General features: G+C 38.8%; 1 protein-coding gene across 1 annotated transcript in view; it reads right to left on the minus strand.

The window, feature by feature from the left end:
• The window catches only part of DCBLD2 (discoidin, CUB and LCCL domain containing 2), an 84,621-nt gene that overhangs the window by 51,163 nt on the left and 12,576 nt on the right, over window positions 1-20,882 (minus strand). Inside the window, exon 2 of the mRNA XM_043996961.1 lies at window positions 4,176-4,403. Coding sequence (XP_043852896.1) covers window positions 4,176-4,403 — 228 coding nt within the window. The remainder of the gene's footprint in view (window positions 1-4,175; window positions 4,404-20,882) is intronic.

The raw sequence follows: 20,882 nt of genomic DNA on the forward strand, positions 1-20,882 counted from the left end.
AACATCAGAGCAGATCCTGCTTTGTTCAAAGTGTGAATTATTCATCTATGCAAATTCCTCCCCTGTAATCTTTATATTTGCAGAATCTCTCTTTTGATGGTATGGTGGTTAGAGAGGGTGCTCTAAGTATAAGGAGTGGAGTCTTCTGTAGTAAACATCTCACCTTACTATTCCAGGAAATGCTTTTTGCTTTGAGCTGTTTCTTCTGGATAACTATCATTCCACTCCTCTCTTATCTTGAAATTTCTTCCTCCTGGCTCCTTTTCCACAGTCTGCAGACAAACTCAATTCTCTCAGATCCTTAATACAAACTTCACTAGGTCTCATTATCTTACAAAGCTATTATCTTACATCTTCTCCACCCTTTCACTGCTAAACTCCTTTAAAGAGTTACCTGTGTTCACAGTCCCTGTTTCTTCACCACCTGCCTTCTCATCTTCCAACCCCCTTGCAAGCTGGACTCCAAGCCAACCACTGACAAACTGCTCTCTCGAAAACTACCAAGATCTCTCAAAGAGACAGCTTCTTATACTGTCAACCAACCCCTCTCTCCAATAAACTCTCCTCCTTTGGCTTTTTTTGACATGACTCTCTTCTTTCCTCCTACCTCTCTGACCCTCATCTCAGCTTCATCATCAATCTCCTCCTTTACATGAAGCACAGATATTTACTAAGCATCTGTACTGGGACTTCCTAACTCTCCAGTTTTCTCTTAGAGACCTTATCAATCCCCACCGATTTAATTAACATCTCTATCCAGAGGCCTCCTCAGTTCTATATTTACAGTTCTAATTTCTCTCGAACTAGAATCCCACAGCCCCATTTGCCTGCTAAATTATCTCCAGGAATGTGCTAGTAAATGGCTTTCCCTGCCCGCCCAATGACACACTTAAATTGAATCTTCATTAACATTTTCTCCTTCACTTTATTGTCTAGACACTTAACAAGACAACAAATCAATCCCTAATTTTTTCTCTAAATATTTCTGAGGTGTAAATGTTCACAGTAAAAATTTGAGGGGGCAGCTAGGTGGCGCAGTGAGTGGATAGAGCACTGGCCCTGGAGTCAGAAGTACCTGAGTTCAAATCCGGCCTCAGACACTTACTAGCTGTGTGACCCTGGGCAAGTCATTTAACCCCAATTGCCTCACTAAAAAAAAAAAAAAATTGAGTCAGCTTTCTGAGCCAATATATGCTGATTCTACACTCTGTTATCCTATTGGCACCACAAGTTCAACATGTCTACAAAAGAATCCATTAAAACTTGCTATCTCCCCTCCAAACTTTCTTATATCTCTCAAAGGAACCACTATTCTTAGAATCACTCAGGTTCCCAACCTCAGTCACCTCTGAATCTTCCTTCTCTCTCCCATATGATAGCCTAATTAACTACCAAATCCTGTCAATTATGCCTAATCTACATCCTTCAAATCTATCCTCATCTCTCCACTCAAACAAATATTGTCCTAATTCAGGACTTCATTAGCACTTACTTGGACTACCAAAATAGCCTCTTAACTGTCTACCTTTTTCCAATTCAATCCAACATGACTACCACACTCCAGATAGTAGATGTTCCAAACCTTCCCCTCTCTCCTGGAGACCTCAGAATCATCTCATGTCCCATTTCTTTTCTTTTCTTCTTCTTTTTTTTTTTTTGGATGAGGCAAATGGGGTTAAGTGACTTGCCCAGGGTCACACAGCTAGTAGGTGTCAAGTGTCTGAGGCCAGATTTGAATTCAGGTCCTCCTGACTCCAGGGCTGGTGCTCTATCCACTGCGCCACCTAGCTGCCCCCCTGCCCCATTTCTTAAAACAGCTATCACTCTCTTGCTTTACTGAGAAAACTGGGATTAACATGACTTTCCCTCCTCTCCTACAACACACCTCAAAACTCATCAACATCTTCGATCATGCTCTCTTCCTTTGCTCTAGTTTCTGAGAAAGACATTAGCCTTCTCTTTTCCAAACTCTCTTATTTCCTTACCTTCTCTATTCCTTTTGCCTCTCCAATCCATTCACTACACATATGCCAAATTAGTATGCTTAAGGCACAGGTCTGACCATGCCTCTCTCAGACTCAAAAATCTTCAAAGTAGCTTCCAACAGATAGTAACAGAAAGATAAGTTCCTCGGCCTGTTATTTAAATCCCTTTGCCATCCTGTTCCCACTTGCCTTTAAAAATATTTCAAATCACTCCACTTCACACACAATACATTCCAGCCAAATTAGATTATTAGCTATCCCCAAACTCAACATGTCATCTATCACCTCCTTTCCTTTGCACAGGACATCTACCCCCCATCTCTCAAATGCATTCCCTCCTTCCCTGGGACTTTTAGAATAACTAGCTTCATTCGAGACTCAGCTCTGGTGCCACTTCCTATGGAAAGTCTTTCCTGAATCCTCTAGTTGTTAGTCTTCTATCTTCATACCACCTTGTCCTTATCTGTATATCCCTAGTGGAATACAAGTTCTCAAGAATAAAAACCACTTCAGTTTTTGCCTTTGCATCTCCCAGTGCCTAAAACAATTGCCCTCAACGAAGAAGCATTTAATACATATTTGTTGAAGTACATTTTTGAAATCCTTGAGGGATCAGATGTCCCCTGGAGGAGAGCCTGTGATTAGTTCAGCTTTCCCTCAGATTAAATGTTGGTTCTTCACCATACTTATGAGAATTAAAGATTAGGTATTGTAACGATTGGAATGACGCCACCTACTGGAGACTTACTGTAGAAGAGTTCCTCCCATGAAGCGAAGGTCTTTGAGGGCAAGACCAGGAGTCTTTTCTTTGGCGTCAGGAAGTGACGCGGGCTAGTGGGAAGAAGAAGGAAGAGACTGGCGGCTTGGTCTCACTCTCTTTCCTGAGGACTCTGATGAGAGCGGAGCTAGAAATGTGCTCTCCCTTTAATAGATAGGAATCTAGGCCTTTTTCTCTCTCTTTACCAAATTCTTGTTTTCCTTAATAAATGCTTAAAAGCCTAACTCTTGCTAAAGCTTATAATTTATTGGCGACCACTCATTAGATATTTTAGACAGTTTAGCTAGAATTTTAGCCCTTAACAGTATAAATGCAGAGTAGACCTCCCCATAGCCAGAGTCTGGTCTACAAAGAGAAAGCATTCTCACAAAGGTGGGGAACAGTATCTTCTATTCCCAACTGTACTGCTAAGGAGGTCTTTGAGGCTTCTCTACTGATACACACTTCTTTATACTTACACAGCCTTATGTCCTATGACATAGTCACGTGCATAGTTACCTTGCCCATAGTAGGTATCCAAGTAAGTACAGTAACCTTGCTTATAGTAGGTACTCAATGAATAAATAATTCATTCATTTTCCAATGAAGGAAAAACTCTTAAAGGCAACACACACTGATTTTTAGCATTTTTCATTTTTATTCAGTCAATAGTTAAGCTCATGTGCCAAAGAGGCCATTCTTATAAAAAATGGTAATAGTTCTTGGCTGATTTATGGCCTTTTATTTCTTAAAATAATAAATATTCCTTCCTTCTATTATCTTTATAATACCAATGAACCTCCTAGAATAAATTATACTTCACCTCTAAATACAAAATACAAGCAACTGTTAAGAAATCTGATGGTTAGATGATTAGCCTCTACCCTTTTGACAGCTAAAGAATAGTGGTACTATGCAAAAGTACAATTACCAATGAATGAGTTAATAAAGCATTTATTAGGCATTTACTATAAGTAAATCAGTATCCTAAATTCTAGGAATACAGAGAGAAAAAACAAGACAGTCCTTGCTCTCAAAGGATGATGAAAAACTAACAGAAATATTATATATTCTCTTAATGAAATACCCAAATTTGAAATATCACACACTCACATCAATAACTCCCTAAGAATGTCCTCAAAACAATACCTGAGCAATTAAAAGTTAAGACAAACAACCAAAGGTGAAATTTTATTATTTTTAACACTAGGAGAAAGTATGTGTTAATTGATGCAAAAATTTCATTATAAGTTATTTTGAAATCCAAATGTTCAACCTATTTCTATTTTCTTTGCCTTATAGATAAAAACAAATCTTCTGTGTCAAATGACAGTATGATACTTGAAATATTCTTAAATTCTGGTCCTTCCAGTGTTAAATCAAGATATTAAAGCATTACAAATACATCTGTAGAAAAAAAAAATGATACCCACCTATCTCAGTCCTGCTGAGTCCAATTCCATTGTAAACTCTCAAATAATTAAAGTGACAAGAATCTGAATCTTCTATGTCAAAGTCACCAAATTTGATGCGCACTCTCTCTCCTGCCTTCACACGGATCTCCCATTTACAAACTGTGCTGTTAGGATAGGTATGCGGATAGTTTATGGATGTAAGAGTTCCACTTTCAGGACCTAATACAGTGTGTCCACATCCGTCACCTAAAAAAGATAAAAATAAAACCTAAAATTAAAAACTCTAAATTATACTTTTCCATTTTTAGTTTAGAAATCTGTAGTTCATGAAGTCTAAGGGTTTGTGTTTCTTTTGTTGTTTACATGAAATGTTTTAAATACCTCTTTTAAAATTCTAAGAGACAGAATAAGGCTTTATAGAGGATTTGTGTGAAAACATGGAAAATCACTGCTGAAACTGAGAACAAATGGACGGGTGGTGAGCTGTACTGCTGGAGAATAACTCACCAAGAAAATGAATGGGTATGGGTTTAAAATAAAATGCAAAAATTTAGAATAAAATGTTAATATAGTAAGATTTCTCCACACCAGAAAAATACAAGTGGGTTGTATCAATATTACTGTATTCACAATACCAAACAGAAACTGTGACTTAAAATAGATCCGTTTATTCAGTCTTTTTAAGTTTTTCCAAATAAATAGTATTTTGCAATTGCTTACAAAAGTTTCACATACATTAATAACAATATTAAGCATTTTCTTCCTAACAACTCTATGTGGGAGACAGCTCAAGTATCATTCTCATTTTATAAAGGCCCAAAGAATACAAAAAATTTGGCGTAGGTCCCAAGGCAATCAAGTGGCAAACCCAGATGAACTCCAGGTTTCTGACTCAATGTCCAGTATTGTTTATACTCTACCACGTAGGCTCCAAAAATAACTTGACATAAATGTTTAAATGTCATCATTACATATAATCATGTTAGTTATTTTTAAATCAAAGCAAATCCAAAAGGGATTTTTCAAAGTATAAAAGTGAAACACACATTCAAAAGGATACCATCAACATTAAAAATTCATTCATATATGAAATACCTCCTATTGTCACTGGTGATGGTATCATTTCTTAAAAGGCAGTTAAGCAGTAGCTGATAAATAATTGTAAATTTAATATTCTTTATCTGATCATTGGAAATGAAAAATATGCAGTCATAACAGACAGTTGATAGAAAACCTGAGACACTTGTATTTAAAAAAAGTGACAGTTCCTTCTATCAAACCTGGACTTTGAGCTATTCACCTAAAAGGCAAAAAATGTGGGTTAACTCAATTTCCTGATGCTTCTGCTGCTATAAATACAGTACTGCTTAATATTTCATAATAAGGAGAAAAGCAAGTAAATACTTTTCCAAAAGAAACTGAAAAAAGTATTTTAAAGTTATGGTTCCTGGGGCAGCTGGGTGGCACAGTGAATAGAGCACCAGCCCTGGATTCAGGAGGCCCTGAGTTCAAATCCAGCCTCAGACACTTAACACTAGCTGTGTAACCCTGGGCAAGTCACTTAACCCCAATTGCCTCACAATCAATCAATCAATCAATCAATCAATCAATCAAGTGATGGTTCCTAAAATAAGAGATGTTTAGAATAAAAACTTTCCTATTTGCCCCACACTTACCAAATTCTGCTAGATTTTTAACTCAATATACAGACATGGCTTTAGTAGTTTTATTTTTTCTCTCATTGTTTTAATAGCAGGGATTCTTTTATTTCTCTTTATTGTAAAAATACATGACGGCAAATTTCTATAAATGAATACTATAAAAAATTTAGACTTAAGCTAGTCTCTTAAGATAATGATTAAAATATTAACTTGGGCATTAATTTCAGTTGTAAAAATAACTATACATATTTCCACAATTTTGACTATTTAATGTGGCCTGAAAAACATCAAAGTTATGTTATACCTGAGCCTTTGAACTTCCAAAAAATCCTCAAACCCATCTCTTATCTAAAATTTGACCTTAACTGACAACAATGATTTAATACTTTCTCTTACTTTATATTCTCCTAACACAGACAATTCATTGTGCTTTAATTTTTTAATGGGTTTTGGAAAGATTAAATGATTCAGATTAAAAAAAATACAGGGGAAGTAAAACACACAATTTCAAAAACTGTATTCAACAAAATAACTGTTGTACACCACAATCACTCATTTCTGCTCTATGGCTAACCCATCTCCTTTTCTGGCTGGTGCACTTTAAGCTACTTCTGTAAGAGGCATGATGTAGTTTTCCCTTGCATTTGGGGTCACATGCAATTTTGAATTTTTTGGGAGCGTGGTTTTCAGCCACTATTGAGGGGAGCCAATTCCTGTGAATAAGGGGCCCACCTTCCTCCCCATTGCCAACACTCATTTCTGACCAATGGGAGTGCCAGCATCCTCCAGAGCAGAGGAGTCACACTGGAAGTCAAAGGCTTCCCAGAATAAAAGGTAATTGAGAAATGTTTATCAAAATAAGTAAGAATGCAACAAATACAACATAATGTTAATTTGTGGTTTTCTAAGCAACATGTGGCCTTGGGGATCTATTTTTAAAGTACCAGTCTGACTAGTCCAGTTAGCTGCCTGCCCTGTGGAGAGAAACAGTCCCTAGGGGGTCGAAGCCCAGTAATGGGTTCCTAGAGATGTTGCTACAGCTACTACAGAACCAGAAAAGAAAGCTTCCAGAGTACTCCGAACTGTCAAATGATTCAGCATCAGAACCTGATATTATTTTACTATTGAAAACAAAATTAAAGGAGATGCATTAGGATTTGATTTGCTACTAAGACATAGGTAAATGGAACCTTTCCATCTGATGTGCAACTAAAAATACCTGTACCCATTAGAATAAGAGCTTCCAAGAGCAGAACTTACTTTCTTATTTGTATCCCCTCTGCTTTTTCTTGGTATTTTGCAAATGTTATTTCTTAGCTTTCAGTCATGTCCAACTCTCATGAAACCTTTTGGGGTCTCCTTGGCAAATATACTCAAGTGGTTTGCTATTTCCTGCCTCAGTTCTTTAAAAATCAGGAAATTGAGGCAAACAGTTAAATGACTTGCCCAGGGTCACACAGCTGATAAGTAATAGGCCACATTTGAACTTGTGTTCCTGACTCCAGGCTCAGCATTCTAACCACTGTACAACCAACAGACCCACTTTGCAAATAGTAGCTCTTAATATCTTTTTTCATTCAGTCAGTTAATCAGGTAAGCAATGCCCATATAGCAAATCAGGAGAATAATGTTTTAATATAAGTTTGAATAAAAGCAAGGAGCTTAGAATATAAAAAAGCACTATCAATTCTGCCAAAGTAATGTTGTTCATCCTTCATTTTCAAAGTGGACCAATGACATCAAGATGAGCTGATGTCTTGACTTGGAGATGAACTGCATTTAAGTGAGGCAGTTATGTAATGTCATCAGCCTCATTCAGTTCCAGAGTCATCAAAGTCCAGCGGCAGGACCGAAAAAGTCAAGGTGACTAGCAATGGCCTGGGATGCAGTGGATGAACTTGGCATCTTCAACATCTGACCAAACTCTAAGATCTCCACAGCATCTGCTTCAGCTACCTTCATGGCCATTGGAAAAAAATGTTCTCATCCATCCATTCTACCCAAGGAAGTCCACATGCTTGGGGTAAGTATCCCCCTAATTCACTGATGGGGTTTGAGGTTGGTCAGTTACCCTCAACCTGGTTTAGCCTATCTAAGGAGATGATTTACCGGGGTGTGGCTGAGGTGCATGCTACAGCTTTTTAGAGCCATAGGTGAGAGCTGATGCCAGGTAGACACCAAAGATGATTGAGCAGTCCTGAAAAGGGTTCAGCAAGCCCTCACACCAAAGATGCTAGTCCTCCCTGAACACCCCATGGTTCCCCAAAGGTAGGGACAAGATACATAAATCCTTCTGAGTATAATGTGAGTTAGCTGGTCTAAAGAGGCCATTCTCTGGGGCTATGTGAAGACATTTTGTATTTCCTGTTCCCCATAAATTACTTGAAGGCATGGGAGCAGGGCGCTTCCAGCCATTCATGAAGGAGAGTTGTTGTTGCTTATCCGTCATTCTTGAAGAGGACCATGAGATCAGGGTGATGTCATGACTTGCACTGAATTGGATTTGAGTGAGGGAGGCTGTCACCAACCTCACTCTCTACTCCAGAGCCATCTGGGTCCAGTGGCAAGAGATGAGAGAGAGAGAGAGAGAGAGAGAGAGAGAGAGAGAGAGAGAGAGAGAGAGGGCGGGAGGGAGGGAAGAGAGTGAGAGGGAGAGAGAATGAATCAGGGTGCCACCCCCCTGCTGAGAAAGACACTGTGAGAACCAGGGCAATGCCCCCCTGAGGAAAAAGCAGGTGACTAGCATCTAGAAGTTACATCTATTCATAGAACAATTACATCTATTCATAGAACCGCCTGTAAATCATGCCAATCAATGCTACCAGCCAATTAGCTTGGAGCTGTGTGTGGGGACTGTGCAGGGTGGTCCCGCAGGGAGCTTCCACTTGAGAGAAAGAGGATCCTTCTTTGGGTTGGAGGTCATGGTAGGGGCAGCTGCAGGGCGAGGGGGAGCTAGACTCTTTCCTTCTGAACTCCACGTGTTCTCTTTACTAACCCCTAATATACTTTAATAAATACTTAATGCCCAAATACTGGTGCTATATGCTTCTAATTTAATGCAACCACTCATTAGATTTTTAGACATCACAGTTAGATTTTTAAACATCACAATAGACAGACAGATACATATACATATACATACACACACATACATACCTATCAGGATGACTAGAGATTTCCCTGAATATTTTTAAAGCAACTGGGGTGAAATGATTTGTCCAGGGTCACACAGCTATTAAGTGTCTGAGATTTGAACTCAGGTCCTCCTGACTCCAGGACCAGTGCTTTATCCACTGTGCCACCTAGCTGCCACTGCCTGAGGGACTTATACTACATGACTGAAGTCTCCAAATTGGGTGATGAGCCAAAAGGACTGATGAGTTAGTGTATAAATCTATAAAAAAGAATTTTTTGGAGAATCAAGTCAGAGAAAGGGGATCTGATTACCCAGAAGTTGGAAATTTAACAAGCAGATGGGAAGGATGCACCTTTTGTAGCTCATTGAATAAGTCATCAGATCATCTGGCTCAACAGCTAATTATAAGACTTCACCATGATGCAGTACAAGCTTCTCCAAATGTCTAGAAGCAGGCATCCCTCCCCGTCCTTCCCCAAAGGTTCCATGTAGTGGCTTATGAAAAGGCAAGGAAAATCTGCATGTGCTGCAAAGAACAGTTCCTATAAGCCAGTACACACATATTCATGTTATAATCAAGGCTCTATGTTTTTCACCCATTTATTCCACGTAAATGGCTGTTAGTCTCTTCCAAAGGACTACTGATAAAACCCAAAATGCCTTCTAATGTTTGGGGGTACAATAAAATCTTCACATTATTTGCAAAAAAAAAAATTCAGAAAGTCTCATGAACAGAAAAGCACTATTCTTTTGGGCTATGTGCAGGACATGAACTATCTAACGTATTTTCCAATTCCACGATTCACTTGATACCTAGAATATTTATTTATTTATTTATTTATTCGTTCATTCATTTATTTATTTATTTATTTAGTTATTTGTTTGTTTGTTTATTTTTGCAGGGCAATGAGGGTTAAGTGACTTGCCCAGGGTCACACAGCTGGTAAGTGTCAAGTGTCTGAGGCCACATTTGAACTCAGGTCCTCCTGAGTTCAGGGCTGGTGCTCTATCCACTGTGCCACCTAGCTGCCCCTAGAATATAATTTTAAAGGATTATCTCCATGACCATATTTGTCACAGAACAGTATATAAATTGTGTGAAACTGTAAAGATATAGTCTAATATAAAAAAACTTCAAAAAGCTTTCTGTTCCCTGTTTGTGTTTTTCATTAAAATATCTTCAATGTATAAATTAATCATTTTCATAAAAATAAGATTTTAGATTTTTAAAGAGGGAAGTAAACATATAGGTTTGGACCTGCTAATGCCATATTTTGAGTGGCAAAAGTACCATATATACATGATCTTTTCTCTTCTTTTTAGATGCTTTGAGGTTTTCTGAAAATGTATCCTTTGGTGTCTTTGGAATTATGTTGCCTCTGCACAGATTTCTTCAGTATACTGGCCAAGAGTAAGTCATGGCATGGTAGACTAATGATATTCGAGCTAGGAACATGGGTTCAAATTATTTTTTGACACTTGCTGGCCGAGTGAGCCTTGGCAAGTCACTAGAATGCTAAGAATTAGTGCCATAGCATCAAGATAAAGTCAAAGGCCGACTGAAATCTTCACTTATAAAATCACAGATGCTTCAAATAATTCTCTATATTTGGGCAACTCTGGGCATTCTGATTCTTAAGCACCCCCTCTCTTCAGTCTCCACCTGTTTCCCAGTTGAGTTTATGTGTTTCTATACCAAACATGGTATATGTGTGTATCTGTGTAGTGTGTGTATGTATATGTATATATACACATATACATACATGTATACATATATGTATACATATACATGTGTGTGTGTGTGTGTGTGTGTGTGTGTGTATATATATATATATATATATATATATATATATATATTCCATCCACTCCCGTCTGGTTCAGTTAAGCATGAGGGTCATGAGATGTTCACCTCCTCCATGTTTGTAAGCTTTTTCTGCAACCGCTATTATGAAAAAGTTAGTCCTTCCCTTGTTTATTCCTTATTCCTCCTTCTTCTTTCTTAAAACCCACAAAACAGAGCAAAACCATCCCTTACCCTCAACTCCCTCTGTGACTAACCTGTGAAGAAAAGAGTTCTAAAGAACACTTGTTTTATCTCCCCATTTCAGTTGTAGACAGATAGCTATCACAGTCCATTTGGTGTATTTACCTATGAAGGCTTCTCATAATTTCTCTGTATTTATGTTCCAAATAGCTTACTCAACTTGAGTCTTTCATCATGAATAGTTGAAAGTCCTCTATTCTATTAAAGATCTATTTTCCCCCTGCAAAACTGAACAGTCTTGCCTTCGTTATAATGGTTTATCTTTTGTCCTTTGGAATATCATATTAAAAATTTCTCTCAGGGGCAGCTAGGTGGTACAGTGGATAAAGCACTGGCCCTGGATTCAGGAGTACCTGAGTTCAAATCCAGCCTCAGACACTTGACACTTACTAGCTGTGTGACCCTGGGCAAGTCACTTAACCCCCATTGCCCTGCAAAAAAAAAAAAAAATTTCTCTCCTTTATGGTAGTTTCTGTTAAGTTTTATGTGATCCAGACTGCAGCTAGTTGGTACTTGTAAATTTTCTTTCTGGTTGATTGCAGTACTTTTTGTTTGACCTGAATGCTCTAAATTTTCCTTATGACATTCCTGGAAGTTTTCAATTTGGTGTTTCTTTCAAGAGGCAACATATGGCTTCTTACTGTTTTCTATTTGTCCTTGAGTTCTAATGTATTTGTGCACTTTTCTTTTATTATGTCTTAAAATAAAATACCTGGTTTTTTGTTTGGACAATTATTTCTTGCTGACCGGATAGTAACTACCTTAAATTTTCTTCTATAGTTTTTTCAATATTTTAATTTTGTTCTATTTTTATTACTTCCTGAAGTCACTAAGTTCTGTTTACTCAATTCTGATTTTCAGGGAGTTTGATACTTGGATAAATTTTTCTACTTTCTTTCCTGTCCTATTTAATCTCTTCCCAATTCTTTCTTCTAGAACCCTCATTTAAAAAAAAAAAAGAATCCTCATTTCACTTCTAATTTCTTTAAAAAAAACATTTCTTATTTGTTCCTTCTAGTTACTCTTTAAATCCTTTTAATCATGTCATTTCCTCTAAGACTTTACTTTCATTTGCTGTGGAGTTACACCATTCTTCTGGGTTTACCGGGTCTCTTCACCCATTGAGTTTCTTTACTGTGTACAGAGTCTTCTGTTTACTCCTAACTCCAACCTCAGTTCCTACTTTGGCATTTTGTGCCAAGTCCAGACTCTGCTTCCTCCTACGATTTTAGTTGAGACAGTGAGGCCCTGTGGGTCACATCCCTGATTTCCTAGGCTCCTGACACTGGCTTTGATCTCCAATAGTGTGTCTATACTAAGAACGCTGACAGGGATAATTCAAAGATAGGCATCATACTATAGGTCCCCTAGAACAGAGGTGCCAAACTCTGCTGGCAACATTCAAGGTTGTAGGATCTGTTTCTATTTAAATTTTACATCACCTTCTTAGAACATCCCCAATCACAGCACTAAGGGGTCCTGGTTCCCATGGAGTATCCTTGCTCAGAGACACAGACTTCCAGCTGACCTGGAATTTCCATGCTTATACTAGGTGACAGGATTCTGGTCCCCAGGAGGGTCCCAGTCAGAGGGCTATGGGCTTCAGGTTCCCCTGGAGTATTGTGTGGGCCAAATTTAATATATGGAGAGTTAACTGGATGATTTGCCAAAATATTGGGGTCCCGGAAATAGTGAGGGGCCTCTAGGTTCAGAGCTCCCTTCCCTCCGAACTGCCTTTTTAGATATTTCTCCCAGGCCAATAAGAAAGGAGCCTTACAGCTTCTTTTCCACAAAAGGATCAGATTTTATTACTTGGGAATTAATTAAACAACAAAGGTGAAATTAATTAAAAATCAAAGATAAGGAAATAGGGAAAAAGAAATACAGATAAATTCTGCTAGCTCTAACCTAAGTCTATACAATCCCCAGCTCATTTCCAATTAAGCTAATTCAAAGGAATGCGGGGCTTTTTGTGTTCACTCACCACACCTGGGACATCTGCTAGTTGCTCGCTCCACTGGAAAGGCAGAGGAGGGAGAAGGGAAAAACCTGTCAGCATTCTGGAAGCCACTCAGACTCCCCTCAGCGAGCATTCAATCTTCCTCCCCCAAAAAGGGAGGTCCTTCAAAAACTGCCTATGGAGAGGTTTCTCCTTCTGACCTCAATAGCATACGTAACTTCAGTGTGGGCCAGGTATGGCCCCTCCCAAATGAGTCAGCTAAACTCCAATAATTTTTACCACAGTATCCTAGGAGGGCTGTCAGGCTGCCAGGCTGCCAGTCAGTTTGCCTATGTTCTTGCTGGTTGTCCTGAGAGGTCTATTTTCCCAAAGTAGATAGGCTTCTTTCTGCCTTTTTGTACAGTCTGGGATGTTTAAAGAGCTAATTTATTTTTCTTTAGTTTTTTTTTTTTTATCATTATTTGACCTGATGTCCTTTGTAGAACCTTGCCATAGTATATGTGATAGCTAGGCACCTCTAGCTGTCCACCTTTCACATCATCTTAGCCAGAACGTGTGTCTTACAGACTTAGTTTCTCCTCAAAGGTTTTTCAATAATTTATGAAATGTTACTTCCAACAAGCTCCTCATAGTGTTGTGTGATAAATTTGCACTTTGGTGCTGACTGGTGTTCCCCTTGGCTGACATGTCTCTCAGCTACATAAAAAGACCAAGTGTTTTCCACATAAGGGAAGTTCCTGGGCTCTTTCAGACCCCTTGTTGGGAAACTATTTTAAATTAGTTAAACCTCTAAAAATGAAAATAAGTCATTTTTTAAAAATTTTTGTCCATTTTAAAAAGCTAGTTTATTTAAAAGTTGGAGTTAGAGATGATGTAATTCCATAAAATGCCTTCATCCCATCCTTATCTTTTCTTCTCATTTTGTATTTTGACCTCTGCTATAATAGTCGATGATCTTACTATACACAAAGAATTGATTCAAAAACGATTTCCATATTTATAATCAGTCCTTTCTTATCTGTTAAGACATGCAAACAGACTGGTGAGAGGGGGTCCAGCAATTGGCTGGGGAGAAATAGTAGGGGTTTCTGTAGGAGCTAAGGTGGAGTGCCCATGTTCTGAACCAGTAAGCAGACTTGAGTGGCAGTGGCCAGTGGGGGAGGGGCACAGGCACGCCAAGCTTTGACCATAGAGAATCAAATTACATTCAGATTTCTACTTCCAGGTTAAAGAGCAAGCAGCCCATGGTTACTTACAGGCCAGGTGGGCTGAAAATTAGCTTCTCCTGGACCTGGGACCCACTGAAGATTGGCTCAGTTGTGTCCTGACAGCAGTGCCCCACTTTAAGAAGGAGTTAAAAGCAAAGAAATAGGCAGCAAGATGAGCAGGCAGAAAAAGCAACAGACCATCGAAAGTTTCTCTGGTGACAAGGTAGATCAAAATACACCCCCAGAAGAAACTGACAAAGTCAAAGCTCCTATATCCAAAGCTTCCAAAAAAATATGAATTGGTCTCAGGCTATAGAAGTACTCAAAAAGGACTCTGAAGATAAAGTAAGAGAAGTAGAGGGGAAAAGGGAAAGAGAAATGAGAGTGATGTGGATAAAGTCAACAGACTGAAATGCCAAATTGGCCAAATGGAAAAGGAGGTTCAAAAGCTCTCTGAAGAAAATCACTACTTAAGAATTAGGATAGAGCACATAGAAGCTAATGACTTTATGAGAAATCAAGACACAATAAAGCAAATCCAAATTAATAAAAAAATAGAGGGCAATGTGAAATATCTCCTTGGAAAAAACAACTGACCTGGAAAATAGATCCAGGAGAGATAATTTAAAAATCATTGGACTACCTGAAAACCATGACCAAAATAAGAGTTTAAATATCACCTTCCAAGAAACTGTCAGGGAAGATTGACCTAATATTCTAGAAGCAGAAGGTAAAACAGAAATTGAAAGAATCTACTGATCAACTCCTGAAAGAGATCCCCAAAAGGAAAATCTCCAGGAATATTATAGCCAAATTCCAGAGCTCCCAGGTCAAGGAGATAATACTGCAAGCAGCTAGAAAAAAGGAATTCAAATACTGTGGAGCTACAGTCAGAATAACATAAGACCTAGCAGCTTCTACATTTAATGACTGGATGGCATGGAATATGATATTCTGGAGGGCAAAGGAACTGGGATTACAACCAAGAATCACCTACCCAGCAAAACTGATTATAATCTTTCAGGGGAAAAAATGGCACTTCAGTGAAAAAGAGGACGTTCAGGTATTTGCAATGAAAAGACCTGAACTGAATAGAAAATTTGACTTTCAAATACAAGACCCTAGATAAGCATAAAAAAGGTAAACAGAAAAAAGAAATCATGAGAGATGTTAAAAGGTTAAACTATTTACATTCCTACATGGAAAGATAATACTTCTAACTCATAAGAACTCTCTCAGTATTAGGACAGCTGAAAGGAATACACTTAGAGGGCACAGGTATGAATTGAATATGAAGGAATGATATCTGTAAAGCATTTGTTTTTTGTTTAGCCTTTTTTTGTGTGGGGCAGGCAGGGTAGGGTGGCTTATGACTGGGGCCAGATTTGGGCTTGGGGCCTCCTGGGTCTAGGGCTGGTACTTTGTCCACTGTTTCACCTAGCTGCCCCATGATGACATATTTAAAATAAAATTAAGGAGTGAAAGGAATGCACGTGGGCAAAGGGAAAGGGAGAGGTGGAATGGGGTAAAGTAACTCACACAAAAGAAACAAGAAAAAGCCTATGGAGTGGATGGGAAGATGGGGGAAGGAGTGGGTGAGTGAGTGAGCCTTATTCTCATCAAAATTAGCTCAAAGAGGGAATAATATGCACACTCAAGTGGGTAGAGTAATATATCTTGCCCTGCGGGAAAGTGTGAGAGGAAGAGGATAAGGGGGTAGAGGTGAAGGAAGGGAGGGCAGATTGTGAGAGGGGGCAGTAAAAAGCAAAACACTTTTGAGGAGGGATTGGGTGAAAGAAGATAGAAAATAGAGTAAATATCAAGGTGAGGGAATAGGATGGAGAGTAATACAGTTAGCAATAGTAACTGTGAAAGAAATTATAAGCAGGATACTAACAGAAGGACTTATGAAAATGCAATTAATCTACAGAGAAAGAACTGATGGTATCTGAATACAGATTGAAGTATAAAAAAAAGGAAAAAAAGAAAAGAAATGCAATGATAATCTTTACAGAAGCTATCTTGGTAACTCTTGCAGTTCTCCTTTCTGGAACTGATGTTTTCCCCAATTGTGGAGAAGACAAATAAACCTGTAGCTATTATGAAGAGATTCTAGCCTTGCACTTAATGTTGCAGGTGGTTATACTACAAGGCATGAGGGAAAAGCAGAATCTGCTGTCCAAAAGACAGAGCCCTGTTTTATAAAATGCCATTCCTGTTCCTATGGGGTAAGGAGCCTCCACAGCTCAACTTGCACCAGGGCCTCCTGTGACTCATGCCACTGGAACAATTTCTAAGAACTTCAAGTCACCTATATAAAGTAGGATGACTAAAGACATTAAGTAATTAACATCTGAACATTAAAGCTACCTAAAAGTGCTCTTTCAGCATAAGCTTCCTAAAGATTTATTGGTAATGGTACTGAGAGGGACAGAAGGATATGACCCTCCACTGAGATGGAAAGCCCCCCCCCCCCTTCGGCCTAGTGATCTGATCTCAAAGTCTTAAAGCCCCTTAGAGCCCCCTATTTCTCTCTCTCTGTTTTTTTTCTCTAGAGAGAGGCAATAATGGGAAGCTACTATCCCCCTTTCTAAATATAGGCATATCAACTTAAAAATTGCTTCATAGAGTCTGCACCAAGACATTATGTAGACATGATACATTGTTGCAGAAACAGAAAATTTTACAAAATAATCTAAAACCAGGAGAGAGACTTATTGCTGAACATTCCAGGAGAATGATTTATGGCTGAACCCAATTATCCCATTTTGCTCAAATTAGATGTCTGTAAAGAGTATAAAAACTGCTTGGTTTCCTAATCCCGGTGTGTCACACCTCCTGGTTGTCCCAGTGAGTGTGGTGCACCTTTCTTTCGAAAGAAACAAAATCAATGCTTTGGCCTCCTTTCTCCTCGAGTCTCTATTACAGGGGTCAGTGGGTGTACTTCCCATCCCACTCAGTTGGTGCCATGACGCGGATCCCCCCCACCCCCTCCGGTGGTCATGGAGCTCGGGAGAAAAGGGGGGCCCCTGCCTTCCTTTTAAGGCAGCCTTTTCATTCCTGACCCTCCGTGACCTGTGGAGTTGGCAGCTGAGATCCGAGCTACAGGGACTGGGGAGCAAGGACATCAAAGCAGCAACGGGTCAGGTAAGAATTGATTGGGAATTGGTATGAGGGCCACGTAAGTCTCGTGCACGGAGCCAGGTTGGAGGTGATCCTGGTTGGCTGAAAATGTCCCAGAAGGGGAAACTGACTTTGGGCGGAGGGACCGGACAAAGAGATTCTTGAGTGAATATGTTTGTGTGTGTGTGTGTGTGTGTGTGTGTGTGTGTGTGTGTGTGTGTGTGTGTGTGTGTGAGTGTGAGGGAAGGAAGTTGATTCTGGGGTCCGAACTCATACAGCTTTCCGGTCGGAATCCTGCCAGGGGTGCTATACCTGGACAACCTATTGCTAAGAGCGGGACCCCACTAAGGACTCTGCCTTCCAGAGTGAATCAGTCATTCCCCTCTGATGAGGGAGATGTGGGTTGAGAGTGGTACCAGAGAAGTAAGCATTTCCCAGCGTTGATTGCGTGAGCGACGATGTGGGTCTGAACCTCTGGGAAGCAAAACTGAGGTCTCCGTTCGGTGCTCCCAACCAAAGCCCCTTCCCTGACACATAAGGGAAGAACCTCCAGGAAAAGTGTCAGGTCTGGATCAGGTGAGGGGGCGGCTTCTGACCCGACGCATGGAGCTCAGAACGAAGGCTGCTACCCCAAGATACTGGCGAGAGAGATGGGACAGGCTAAATCTAAATCTAAGACCCGATTACCAGTGGTACCCCAGGATAGCCCTCTTGGTAACAAATTGAATAACTGGGATGACCTAGAGGGACCAGAATTTGATAAAGAAAAGATGATAAGGTACAGTTGTCAGGTCTGGGCAGGACAAGCCATTCAGGGACCTGCAGTCACCTGGCCAAAATTCAGATCTGAGGAATTGTGGGTGTGTCAGGCATTAAATATCTATGTAAATGGGAAAAATGATTGTAGCTGGGAAGAAAGTATTCATGCAGCTTTATGGCTGCCCAGAGGGATTAAGATTATGATAGTTAAAGAGGGGGGCTTAGGGGGAGAAAAGTTCATAGAGAAACTCACAAGGAAGGGGAGGGTGTTCTGTCAGAAGAATGGGACCCTCTTTTTTCCCTCCCTCCCCCTTATGTGCTCCCTCCCTCTGCACTGACAAGAAAAGATACCCCTGAGAAGCACCCTGAGGAGACTCCAGGGGAAATATATCCCTAAATTCCAGGGAAGGAGGGCAGCAGGGAGGTTAAGCAATTGATACAAGACCAGTTAAATCTTCCCTTTAAGTCAAACCATTCCAGGGTCTATCCCTTTGTATTTCCAGTTTGGGGGATATAGTAAATGTTTAATATGTGCTTGTTGAGTGAATAGGTAATATGCAAATCTTTCTAACCCTTTTCTCTAAAATAAAGTATCTGCCATATGTCTTAACAAAATACTGCAAGAACAGATGGAAATAGGGTCTTTTTACATGCATGATGAAGGAAATGATTAAAATATGTCTAGCTCTTTCAAAAGCTTATGAGAAGGGTATGAACAGTCCATAAGTAATGCCAAGAATGTACTGAAATATGTGATGGAGTTCAATCCTCCCTACTTGATTTGCAGCAGAAAACTAAGTAAAAATGAAGTCTCGAATTTGTTGCATTGAACAAGTTAGAATAGTCTCACCTACATTTTAAAAAGTTTTCTATAAAGTAAAACTAACCAGATAGTGATTTAAGTGGCATGGATTGAAGCAGGTGGACAGTTAACTGTTTGAGTCTAAGCTCTTTGAATTTTCAAGTAAACCCAAATGTAACAGGATGAATACATTTTATAAAAATGCCTATTTATATATTCAAAGTAGTATCCTACTGAAGAATTCTCAAAATGTCCATTGCTTCCACAATTAAGTCATTAAACATATCTTATTGAAATCCTTAATGACAAAGTATGCTTTATAAAATGTGACACTCAAGAATAGCAGAAGATACTTAAAAGTAAAACAAAATTTGTAAGGTACTCTTTAACACATTGTGTGAGAACAATGATTGGAAGCCTCAGGCTTAGGGTCCTATTTGGCTGCTAGTTTTATTTTATCAAGCCCTCAGGATAATATTACTTTGGTTACTGCTGCCACAGAATAATTCTACCCTAGGGATCTACTGTTATACTGAGTAAAATTTTATGCTCCTTGTTCTTAATTCTAAAAGTGAGTAAAAAGTGTTATATTTCTCTAAGGGGACAGAAAAACATACATTAAATCCCTTTCTAGTAGTACATAGTCTTTAACTTACTTTTTTTTTGGCACTCTATCAATAAAATCCTTCTCTCTCATCTCTGGGGACCAAGGTCACAGATTTGGGTCCCCAATCTAACAGTAGCTTTTAATCAAGAAAAAGCCTATTCCATTACCAGACAATATAACCAGTTCTGTGAAAAGCAATAACTACTACTAAAAAAACTCAAAATGGGTCATTAATACAACCTTCACCAAGTACTTACTATACATTAGCATCATATCTTAGTGTCAAATCCTCATGCCTCTCTCAGAAGATTAAACGAGAGGTCCTCTGAGGTCCTTCCAGCTCTAAATCTATGATTTCCACGAAAAAATAAAAATAAATCTGATAACCCAGTCAAAAATTCTCTATCATATTGTATAATATTAATTTAGTTATTATATAGTGGGATGCAGCATGGTTCAGTGAAAAGATCATGTGGTCTACAGTCAGAATACCTAGAGTTCAAATCCTGTCTCTGCTCTTTATTAATCTGTGTGACCTTGGATAAGTCACGTGGGGTCTCTGGTCTCAAATTCCTCATCTGTAAAATAAGGAGTTTGGATTAGAGGAATTCAAAGGTCTCTTCCATTTCTAATTCTATGAAGCCTATGATTAATATTCTATAGATGTAACTTTATGCATTTAAGTGATTTCATAGAAAAAGAAGTTTTACTTTTGCTATTTCCTTCTTTTACTAGGTACTTAATTATGGGGAATACATGCATTCGTCAAAATCCAGTTCAAAATACTGATAAAACTTTAAGTCTTTGTTCCACTGAATAATAGACTAAAAGTGAATTCTACTATATTTACAAGAATTTCAAAAAATTTACTATGCTAATTGATGAAGAACTAATTCCCACTGGTTTTCTCTCAGAAAAATTGATTTTTGCTTCTATAATGGTCATCCTAGAGAGATTATAAAACAAGAGATTCCTTAGAAATACATGCAACACGAGACATTTAACACCAAGGTCAAAGATAGAAAAGGCCATCTGTATAAAAAAATCATAGCAGCACTTTTTTATAGCAAAATAAAACATATGTCAATCAACTGAAGAATGGCTAAGCAAACTGTGATATATGAAATGGAAACTTACTACACCATTTTTAAAAAAGATGAATATGAAGACTTCAGAAAGCAACTTATGATCTTAAATTGTTGCTTGGGGGCACTAAAAAGTTAAGTTATTTATCCATGGTCACAACGGCACTGTGTGGGAGTTGGGATTTGGACTGAGGTCATCCTAACTCTAATACTCTTAATTCACTACAACATCCTGTGTCTCAAAAAGCAGATGAAAATATCAAAGATATCAACAATTTATTTTTAATTTTGAAGAAGATAGTCCCCCAAAATGATATGCAACAAATCACGATGCTATGGA

The sequence above is a fragment of the Dromiciops gliroides genome, chromosome 3 (genome assembly GCF_019393635.1).
Source record: "Dromiciops gliroides isolate mDroGli1 chromosome 3, mDroGli1.pri, whole genome shotgun sequence".
Taxonomy (NCBI): domain Eukaryota; kingdom Metazoa; phylum Chordata; class Mammalia; order Microbiotheria; family Microbiotheriidae; genus Dromiciops; species Dromiciops gliroides.